Raw genomic sequence first — 11,150 nt, 5'->3', positions numbered from 1 at the left:
TTTTTTTATAAGATGAAAACAAATGAAAAAGGTCGTCTTCTTTCTCGTACTCGTTCCCTCGAACGAAAACCGACACCTCCATACCTACCTACACAGGGCCAGATCACGTTTAACGTAACAAACACGACAAAATCCCCGAAACGATTTGTCACCAATTCCTTCTTCTTCTTCTTCTTATTCTTCTTCCAATCCCCAAATCCAAATCCAAACTCCACGATTCCGTCGCCATTACCAGGCCTGGAGGAATCCCCGGGTTCCTTCAAGCCCTTCCCCAGATCTCCCTCGCCTCTCTCTCGAGCACACTTGGCGCTGCTTGGCACGGAGATTCTCGAAGCTCGAGACCGGAGGGCCGGCGCCTGGGGTTCGTTCCCGTGCGCGCGCGCGCGGGTGCGAGCCGGCTCGGCTCGCCGGGTCTAGGGTTTGGCGGGATTGATGCCACCCCGCCTCGCGTGACCGCTCCCGTGGAGATCTCCGCATGGATCAGAAGGGCCGCGGCCGCGGCCGGGGCGGCGGCGGGGGCGGAGCCGGAGGCCGCGGGGGCGGGGACAACACCCGCACCGATCTCCTCGCTGCCGGGCGCAAGAAGGTACCCAGTCCCACAATTTGAGGTTTCCATTTTTTTTTTCCTGTTCCTGCGATTTTGCTCCCGGATTTCTGACCGCGCGTTTCGCGTGGTTGTCACGCAGCTGCAGCAGTTCAGGAAGAAGAAGGAGAAGAAGGGCCCCGGGAAGAAGTCAGAACCCGACGCGGACGAGGGCGCGTCGTCGGCAGCGGGCGCCAACGGCGAGGAACCCGCGCCGGAGCCCAAGTCTCCGGTCGGGCTGAAGTTCCTAGCCGGGGAGGCGCCATTCGAGGTGCGGCTTCTGTTTCCGAGCATGGTGCGTGAGTCCGACTTAACTTGTATTGCTCCGTGTATGTAACACTCGTTCGCCAATGCAGGAAGCAGCAAGGGTGCAGGAGGAGCAATGCAATGGCCAGGGGCCTGCTACCGTGGCAGAGAATGCTGATGTCGTGCCTGTGCTGGAGGACGCTGGTAGCGGTAGTGTGGAGAACACCAGTAGTGTTAGTGAGCAGGGGAACCCGGAGCATGGAGGCCCTGGACCAGGAGATGGCCAAGATTCAGCAGTTCAGGCCACCAGTTCGGATTCTGGTGCTGATCCTGTAGGAGCTCAGCCGGGGGATGTGGACGGTGAGGAGCTTCCAGATTCCGTTTCGAAGGAAAGCACCGAACCACATGTTTCTTCTCAAGGTGACGGAGCCGAGGATGCTAGCAACCAAATAGGGGAGCACCAGGAGGTGCAGGTGGATTCTGTTGAGACGGCAAATAGTTCTGATTTCGAAGAAATTGGAGAGGTGCCAATTCCTTCTCAAGACTCGGGAGCTGGTAATGCTAATATTGATGAAGGGGCTCGAGAAATGGAGGTGGGTGTTTCTGGGAGGCCATCGGATGGCAGCATACAAGAAGATGCCAGACCCACTGTTTCTGCTGAAGTAGGCGTGGAGGCTGGGCATGAAGAAGCGTTGGCCCTTGTGGCTTCGCGTGAGATTCCTGGAAGAGGAGACACTGATGGGGAAGCTGATGGAATGGCCAAAGATGCTGTTCAAGAAGATGTAGGCACAAGTAAAACAAATGCAGTAGAGGAAGCTGTCACTGCAGAATTGGAAAAAGATTTATCAGTTGAACAGGTTGATCCAATATTATTTGCTGATGCTGTATCTCAAGACTTCATGCCATATCACCATGAGTATATTCAGAGTTATCTGTACACGACAACTATTTCAAGGGATTTTCTTCGGTTGCATCTAGATGAGGTTGCACACCTGAATTCCGATGAAATTCTCAAGCTCCAGGGACTACTGAAAGAATCTGAAGAAAGTAAAGTAGCAGTTTGTGATGAGATTCAGCAATGTAGGCACAAGCTCTCTGACATGAGTACTGTGAAGGGTGAACTTGAACTAATTGTGGCTTCTCAGAAAGAGGAAATCAGCACCGGCAACAGCAAATGTGAACAGCTGGAGATTGAGCTGCAGTCCTCCAAGGAGAACGCGCAACAAATCCTTGGTGAATTAGCTGATTGCCAATCACTGTTGGAGGCTCTACAAAAGGAGAACATGGAACTAACCACAAACCTTGCCCTTGAGAAAGAGGCCAGAAAGGAGGTTGAGGAGCAGGGAGAACATCTGACTGGTGAAAACAAGAAGCTTCTGTCAAAGCTGTCTGACCTTGAACTTAGCTTAGCTTCTGTGAAAGAGGTAATGAATGCTGGCAGTAGCAGATGTGAGAGTTTGGAGGTTGAGCTGTGTTCCTCCAAGGAGAACATGGAACACACATTGACTGAGTTAGCAAACTTCAGGGCTTTATTGGAAACGTCTCAAAAAGATTATTTCGAGTTATCTGCAAATTATTCCATCGAAACAGAAGAAAACAAGAAACTCAAGGAGGATAATGTATGTCTACATAACGAGAAGGAAAAGCTTTCGTCAGATCTGTCTGAACTAAATGACAGGCTGCACGTTTCATATGCCAAACATAAGCAGCTTGAGTCGCATGTCAGAGATACAGAGGCACACATGGAGCAGCTTAAAGAGCAACTAATTGAGGAAAGCATGCATGCAACTAACAGTTTCAATATATACCAATCCGTAATTAAAGAGCTGGATGCTAAGTGCAATGTGGTGCTAGGCCAAGCCCAGACAGTCGTGTGTCAAAAAAATGAACACCATCCGGACTCATCAGAAATCACAGTTGAAAATGTTGAAAGAGCAGTTACAAGTCCAGTGTTTGTTAGCGATAGCAACGATCAGCATTCACACCCTCTATTCAATGAGAAAGACTCGTGTAAATCAGCTTCTTTGCGGTCACTGAAGGGCCATCTAGAGGTTGCTAAAGGTGAATTGTATGAACTTCAAAAATTAGTTGAGAGGGTTTCATCTAGGTCCGATGGACGAGTTCTCGTGTCAAAACTCATCCAATCCTTTGAGATAAAAGGAAATCAGGAAGAACCTGGAATGTCGGAGGGGGAGCATGATGATTTAAAAAAGTTAACTCAGGAGATGATAAGCTGCCTTGTGGAAAAGTTCAAGTTGATGACTTCAGATCTTACAAAGACTGAAAAGTATGTTGCCGAACTGTGCGACAGAATAGAGCTTTCCAGCAAGTCTGAGGTGGAGCAGGAAGCAGAAAGGCAACGTACTGCAGCTTTTGAACTCAAAATGGATGGGCTTGCTGAGAAGCTAAGCAACTACAAGAACACAATTGATCAACTGGACATTCAGCTTGCTAACGTACAACAAGATGCAGATAATCGTGCTGGAAAGCTCACTGATCAGGCAGAACTTTTGCATAACGACGTGACAGAAAGGATTTCCATTCTTGAGAAGGAAAGGGCATCTCTGTCAGATTTGCTCAGTGAAGTTACCAATAAGCTCAGCTGTTTGAGAGGTACTTCCCCTAATGATTTGGGTGAAAGTGAAGATCTCAGCTTTTGTATATTGAACTCCGTGGATCTTGCTGCTAAATCGATCCAAAGTCTTCAGGACAAATTAGAGGCTGGTCAAACGGATAATGCTAAGCTCAATACTTCACTGTCGGAGATCATGAAAGCACATTCTGATGTTGAAGAGAGAAATGAACATGCGTGTAGGATGGTTAAGAGCATGTATGGTTCCTTGCAGGAATTTCTATGTGGCTCGCTGGGATATTCGGACGAAGCAGGCACAGGGTATAATACTGAGGAGCCAATTGAAGCTTTACTTAGTCATCTCGGAGGAACTATTGAGCATTTGAAGAATCTATTGCACGATCATCATTCTTTGCAATCAGACAATGTTAACCTTGAGTCAAGATTGTTGAGCAAATGTGAAGAACTAGAAGAGCTCAGCTTGAGATGCAGTTCTTTAATGGAAAATATGAATGACATCTGCTTGCAGAATGAGGAGCTTAAATTAGTTTCTTCAAGTAAAAGTGCGGCGCTGGATGAACTGCATGGTAGATGCCTTTCTATTGCTGAAAAAATGGTTCACCACTCTGCAATTCCTACCTCAGTAGTTCTTCTTTCGGTATCTAGTAGTGAAGCTGAAACGATGAGCAAGGAGCATCATATTCTTAACACACTACTGCCATGTATTGAGGAGGGTGTGGCTTCATACAATGAGAAACTTGAAAATGCAGTTGAAGAAACACACTTATCAAAGATATGCTTGCAAAATGCGCATATTTTTGACCAAATTTCAGTTGATATGTGGTCTTTGCCCTTGCCTGTGTTGATCGAAGAAGAAATTTTGCCCAAGGTTTGTGACTTGCAGGCCAAAATTGACCAGCTGAGTGCATTGAACATTCAGTTAGAAACTGAAGCTCCAGTCCTCAGGGATGGCTTGAAAAAGCTTGATGAAGCTCTTGAAATTTCACGTTCTGAGCTTCAGAAAAGGTCTTCTGAACTTGAACAATCAGAGCAGAAACTTTCTTCTGTCAAGGAAAAACTTGGTATTGCTGTTGCAAAAGGCAAGGGTTTGATAGTGCAACGCGATGGCCTTAAGCAGTCTCTTTCAGAGAAATCTGGTGAGCTTGAGAAGCTCTCACAAGAGCTGCAATTGAAAGATGCATTAGTGAAAGAGTTGGAAGCCAAGCTCAAATCCTACACAGAAGCTGATCGAATTGAAGCTTTGGAGTCGGAACTCTCATACATACGGAACTCAGCTACTGCTTTAAGGGACTCATTTATTCTAAAAGACTCTGTTCTTCAGAGAATTGAAGAAGTCTTAGAAGATCTAGATTTGCCAGATCGTTTTCATTCTAGAGACATAGTTGAGAAAATAGAACTGTTGTCGAAGATGGCTGTTGGTGCTTCTTTTACCATGCCTGATGGTGATAAGAGATCCTCTGTGGATGGGCATTCCGAGTCTGGTGCGGCCATGGATAGCATAAGCGATGAGCAAATCTCAAATTCAAATCAAGGGTCAGATGAAATGAAGAACAAATATGACGAGTTGCATAGGAGATTCTATGAACTGGCTGAGCACAACAACATGTTGGAACAATCTCTAGTGGAGCGGAACAGTATTGTCCAGAAATGGGAAGAAGTCCTGGGTCAGGTTAGCATTCCCCCACAGTTCAGAATGTTGGAACCAGAAGATAGGATAGCTTGGCTGGGAAACAGACTATTGGAGGTCGAGCAGGAAAGAGACGCATTACATTTGAAGATTGAGCACCTTGAGGATTCCTCCGAGATGCTAATCACTGATCTAGAAGAATCACACAAAAGAATTTCTGAACTCAGTGCAGAGGTTGTTGCTGTGAAGGCTGAAAAGGAATTCTTCTCACAGAGCCTGGATAAACTGAGATTTGAGTTCCTTGGACTCTCTGAGAAAGCAGTTCAAGACGAGTTTGTCAGAGATAATTTGCGGAAAGATCTAGCTGAACTGCAGGAGAAGTTAGCTGAAAAAGCAAATGAGTGCAAGGGTTTTCATGATTTGGAAACAGAGATACACAAACTACTGGATATGGTTCGGAACGTGCTGCAGGACGGCAGTAATACTGAAATTCCATCTGGTGACAGTGGTGCTGTACTGTGCTTGGGTGAACTATTGAGAAAAGTTCTAGACCACTATGAGACACTATTGTCAGAGTCAACTCTAGGCAATTCTGCTGAGAAGGAAATTCATTTAGAGGAAGCCAAGCTATCTAGCGACGCCTCTACATCAGAGATAGGTAGAGATGACAAAGAGGGTGCGCTTAATGCGCTGAGTAATGAGTTAGAGCATGCTCGCAGGAGTCTAACCTTAGCTGAGCAGCAGTGTGATGAAGCAGTGGAGAAGGCACAATCACTAACACTGGAGGTTGAGGTGCTGCATGGTCAGATAAACCAACTGCAGGAAGTTGGTGCTGAGCAGACCCAAAAATACCAGTCGCTTGTGCTTGAACTGGAATCAGTGGGTAAGCAACGAGATGATCTGCAAGAGAAGTTAAATCAGAGTAATGAGTTAGAGCATGCTCGCAGTAGTCTGGTCTTAGCTGAACAGCAGCGTGATGAAGCTGTGGAGAAGTCACACTCACTAAGACTGGAAGTGGAGACGGCACATGCTCAAATAAACCGGCTGCAGGAAGGTGGTGCTGAGCAGAGTAAAAAGTATGAATCGCTTGTGCTTGAACTAGAATTAGCTGGTAAGCAGCGGGATGATCTTCAAGAGAAGTTAAATCAGGAGGAGCAAAAGTGTGCTTCACTGAGAGAGAAATTGAATGTTGCCGTTAGAAAAGGGAAGGGCCTGGTGCAGCAGAGAGATAGCTTGAAGAAAACTATAGAAGAGATGAATGCTCTGATAGAGAATCTTAAAAATGAAAGGAAACAACACATCGAGTCACTCGAATCCGAGAAATCGTTCTTGATGGGTCGATTATCAGAGAATGAGAAGAGCTTGCATGACACGACGCAATACTTGAGTACGTTATTAAATGCTTTGAGTATGGTGGACATTGCTCGAGAATTTGATACAGATCCAATCACCAAGATTGGAAAAGTTGCACAGCTTTACCTTGACCTACAGGCAACAGCGACTTCATCACAAAATGAAGTGAAGAAATCGAAACGAGCAACGGAACTGCTTCTAGCCGAGTTGAATGAAGCTCATGAAAGGGCTGATAACCTGCAGGAGGAATTGGTGATGGCAGAAGCTGCACTTTCTGAATCCTCTAAACAGAACAATGTTCTAGAGTCTGCAAGAGCGGATGCTGTTCGCCACCTGGAACATATTACTTATATGCAGGCACAGGCAGCAAGGAAGCAAATAGATCATTTGAAGGAGTTGAACTCTACCAGTGGTCAACTAAGAGAAGTCTGCTTTGAACTTTCACAACGCCTTGTCAGTGCATTCAGTAAAGATGTGGACCTTATCTGCTATATGGAGAGCTTCATGAAATCTTATGGTAAATGGATGGACGGCACAAATATGGTTGACATACCCATCACTTCTAACCGTCTGTTGTCTACCAGCATAAACAGCAAGGTATTTTTTTAGAGTACCAATTTTTCCAATGTGTTCTGTTTCTTTCGGCTCCTTTTATAGTTTATCAAATACAGACTGTTTTTAAGGTTGGACTGATGTTGTGCAAGTGAACTAATTTCTCCTTTTGCATTTACGCAGAAATGTAAATACCAGTTGATCATTCCTAATTAGTTAATTCACTCATAGTTCTCTTCAATGATATTGATAATGTTAAAACGAGGCTGCATTAAGTATCCACCATGTCATGTTTCTTTATGACCGTCTTGTTTATTCTCATTCACCATAAGCGATCAATTTGTTTGTTTAAATATGATATTTCTGTAGAAGCTTGAACTTGATGATAATGATGTGGTCTATGCTGAAATTATATAAAATTGTTGATGCTAATGTGCTATATTAGAGTGTGGGTGTTGTAGGCTTTCAGATCTCTAATCGCCGCTTTTCTAATTGGTTTTAATTTGTGTTTCGCAGAAAGCTCTTATCCCCAATACCCCGTTGGAATTCACAGTGGATGATAGTGATGGAAGTCAGACCTTACATCATCTTGCTATTGCATGCCATGCTGTATCTGATTGTGTAAAGGATTGCAATGATCTCAAAAGGAACATTGACGAGCATGGTTTTTCAATTGATCAGAAAGCAACAGAGCTATCTGGCATTATGTCCAACTTGCAGAGCAGGTTCACTTCTCAAAACAATGAGTTGGAATCTTTGAAAGAAAACATTGTTGAACTACAATCAGAGATCAAAGAGAAAGAAGAGGAGAATTTATCTATGCGTAGAAATATGAGTTTGCTTTATGAAGCATGTACTAATTCAGTTTCTGAGATTGAAGGAATGACTGGTATGGGGTCTGGTAACCGGAGCTATTCTGTTGGGCAAAACCATCTATCTTCAGATGACCATATAAAATCAGTTGTTGAGCAGCTAGGTGCGGCAGTAAAGACTACTCGGTATAGTAATGAAGGGAACACAAAGGAACTAAAGGCTACTGTTCTTGAGTTGCAGCAGGAGCTTCAAGGGAAAGATGTGCAAATTAGCACAATCAGTTCGGAGCTTGCATCTCAGATAAGGGAAGCCGAATCATACGCAAAACAGCTTTCTGTTGAGCTTGAAGATGCAAGAATGGAAATACACAATTTGGAGAAACATGTTGAGGTGTTGCTTAATCAGAAGAAAGCTTTAGAGACTCAAGTAAGCGATCTTAAAGATCTGGAGACAGTGGCAAGCGAGCAGCATGGAAGAATAAAGGAGCTGACTGATGAACTGAGCAGAAAAGATCAAGGTGAGCTATATTGCTTTGGTTAACTGAATTTTCTTTGATTGCTTCTGTTTATTTCTTGTTACATTTTTCCCATTTGAAGTAATGCATGTTCTTATTCCTGCATTTTGTTTTATGTTTTTGGTGTATTGTACAGAGATCGAAGGTTTGATGCAAGCACTCGACGAAGAAGAAAAGGAGCTTGAAATCTTGGAGAACAAAAGCAATGGCTTAGAGCAGATGCTGCAAGAAAAGGAATTTGCTTTAAAGAGCCTTGAAGTTTCTAGGACAAAAGCTCTGACTAAACTTGCAACAACTGTTGACAAGTTTGATGAGTTGCATAGCTTGTCTGAAAGTCTTCTTGCAGAAGTGGAAAGCCTTCAGTCACAGTTGCAAGAGAAAGATTCAGAGATCTCGTTTCTGCGCCAAGAAGTCACAAGGAGTACTAATGAACTACTAACCACTGAAGATAGCAACAAGCTGTACTCATCTAAGATAAATGATTTTGTTAAGTGGTTGGAAACTGCACTATTGCAATTTGGTGTGCATTGTGAGTTCACAGATGATCATGATGGCACTCAGGTTCTTGTATATATGGATATGTTGGACAAGAAAATAGGATCTCTGATATCTGAATCAGATGATTTGAGGATTGCTGTCCAAAGCAAAGATTCTTCACTACAGATCGAGAGGACCAAAATGGAAGAGTTGTCACGTAAATCAGAGGCTCTAGAAGCTTCTTTGAGCCAAAAGGATTCTCAGATAGGGTTGCTTCGTCGAGACAGGATATCGGGCCAACCTAGCAGATCTCTGAACTTACCAGGCACTTCAGAGATTGAACAAATGGTACGAACATATTTCTGGTATTCTATTAAATACAAACTGGATGCAGCATATTATGTTTGAGTATGTTTTGTATATTTATGGTCAGATGGTCACTTACATACTTTAATTCCAATTGCAGAATGACAAAGTAAGCCCAACTGCAGTTGGCACTCAGATTCGAGGGGCACGAAAAGTCAACAACGAGCAAGTTGCTATTGATATAGAGATGCACAAGGACAAACCATTGGATGATGAAGATGACGATAAAGGTGGAAATAAATCTTGCATGTTGAATTTAGGTTTGCATTTTTAATTTTGTTCTCTGGCTAATTTCCCATTTGTAATTGCAGCACATGGTTTCAAGTCACTTACGATGTCTCGCATTGTTCCGAAGTTCACTCGACCTATATCGGACAGAGTTGATGGGATGTGGTAAGTGCAATTTCAGTTCTTACTGAGTTGATTGAAGGCGTTCTCCCAGGGTTAATTTTTATATATTTGATTTTAACAGGGTATCTGGTGATAGATTGCTCATGAGACAACCAACCTTGAGACTTGGCGTTTTGTTATACTGGATTGCATTGCATGCGTTGCTTGCGAGTTTTATTTGAAGGTTATATTTAAAGGTGAGTGATGATGGTTGAACAGTTACAGGGTTATAGCCTCTGTCTGTAGGCATGTGGTTAACTGGGTTTTGCATAGTGAAACATGGCTTCTCTGCATCCTTGCTAGAGTTTTTCTTCATTTTACTTTCCTCTAATACTCAGTAGTACCTAGAGGTCCTGCACTCCACAAGAAATATAACTGAGGGAGGGCGTGTTCACCTTAGGTAGTAGGACCTGTTGAGCTGAGATGTGTTTGGCTGATTTATAATTTATTTTAAATGAATGAAATCGAATGGTACTAATTATTATAAAACTGCGGTGATAATATTGTGCATTGCTGAGCTAGTAAAAAGAATCTTGTATTTGATTGGTGATACTTCTGCCTCGAGGTCTATTTTCGCAGCGAGCATATGGATTTTCAGTTTCGCAATCCTCACGGGAGGATTCCTTTATTTCCATCTTGTTAAATATCTTTGTTCATCTGTTTTCGTTCCACTCATTTAACTTATCTATCTGATTGGTATTCTGCAGCTGTAGTTTTGATCGATCTCCTTGGCGAGCTACTGTACAGTACCATGTCTATAGCAAGCTATGCAAAGCAAGCAGTCTATTCAAATGTTGTCGATTCCTTTGAAAATTGGCACCAAATAGTTGTACCGAATTGGCAGCTGTGGTTCTCACCCTCTCTTCCGCGCGGATTGATACTGCCTGCCCCAGTTGGGTCCGATCTCATTTAACAGCACCGAGGGAACAGAACTGAGCTGTAGTAGCAGTAGCAGCAGCAGCAAAGATCCCCTGTACATACTCATTTTTTGTTTGCTCTATTCTTTGCTTTTAGAAAAGATTGAGAGCATCTTACATGCTAGGGTCTACACTATACATCACAGGTTTACAGAAGAATGGTTGACATGTACCAGTAGTAGTTTTGGAAGCTAGGGTATTGGGATGGTCACAACATTTTTTTACCCTCTTAAAAGTTGGCCCCGTGTATTCTTAAATTCTTTTTGTATACACATGTGACAGTGCAGCACAGTAACTGTTTCATTACTGCCACAATGGCCCTATTATCTGGAAGCTCTGATCCTGGTTCTTCATCGCTGATGCTGCGATGAGAACATTTCATCTGGCAATCTCCGAAACTGGAATTGCAATTGTGTAATCTGAGAGCCGAAGGACGGTTCAGTGTAAATCCTGTACAGCGTTCGTGTTAACGTTTTCTCCGATGACAGCCAGGTGGTTCAGGTGACGCCGGGGATGGGATTACGGCTGCCACAGCTCCACCTGTGCGACAAGGCCGCTGCATGACTGCATCATCAGCAGATAATAAAGGAAAGAGAATAAAACAAGCAAATGGCATTTAGCTTATCTGGGTTTGTCTGTATCTCGGTTCGCTGAGATTGAAGAAACGGAGTCTTTAAAGAAATCACAATAAACCTAATTATTCTCAGTTCCTTGTAGAC

The 11,150-nt window shown here is 43.6% G+C and overlaps 1 protein-coding gene across 1 annotated transcript; it reads left to right on the top strand.

The window, feature by feature from the left end:
• Nucleotides 1–475: 475 nt before the first annotated feature.
• On the top strand, nucleotides 476–10,746 carry LOC124689227 (centromere protein F). The gene is made up of 9 exons (XM_047222782.1): nucleotides 476–586; nucleotides 687–854; nucleotides 940–6,999; nucleotides 7,471–8,284; nucleotides 8,418–9,106; nucleotides 9,225–9,354; nucleotides 9,436–9,517; nucleotides 9,597–9,711; nucleotides 10,222–10,746. The coding sequence occupies exons 1-8, from the start codon at nucleotides 476–478 to the stop codon at nucleotides 9,694–9,696; spliced, it is 8,154 nt and encodes a 2,717-aa protein (XP_047078738.1). The 3' UTR covers nucleotides 9,697–9,711; nucleotides 10,222–10,746.
• Nucleotides 10,747–11,150: the final 404 nt, after the last annotated feature.

The sequence above is a fragment of the Lolium rigidum genome, chromosome 2 (genome assembly GCF_022539505.1).
Source record: "Lolium rigidum isolate FL_2022 chromosome 2, APGP_CSIRO_Lrig_0.1, whole genome shotgun sequence".
In the NCBI taxonomy this organism is placed as follows: domain Eukaryota; kingdom Viridiplantae; phylum Streptophyta; class Magnoliopsida; order Poales; family Poaceae; genus Lolium; species Lolium rigidum.
The sequence above is the reverse complement of the archived record's forward strand: the minus strand, read 5'-3'. Positions and strand labels throughout refer to the sequence as shown.

Coding starts and splice junctions, on each gene's coding strand:
- LOC124689227 (XM_047222782.1), top strand. CDS start 476: ATGGATCAGAAGGGCCGCGGCCGCGGCCGGGGCGGCGGCGGGGGCGGA. Junction 7,000..7,470: donor CTACCAGCATAAACAGCAAG/GTATTTTTTTAG, acceptor TGTGTTTCGCAG/AAAGCTCTTATCCCCAATAC. Junction 9,107..9,224: donor CTTCAGAGATTGAACAAATG/GTACGAACATAT, acceptor TTCCAATTGCAG/AATGACAAAGTAAGCCCAAC.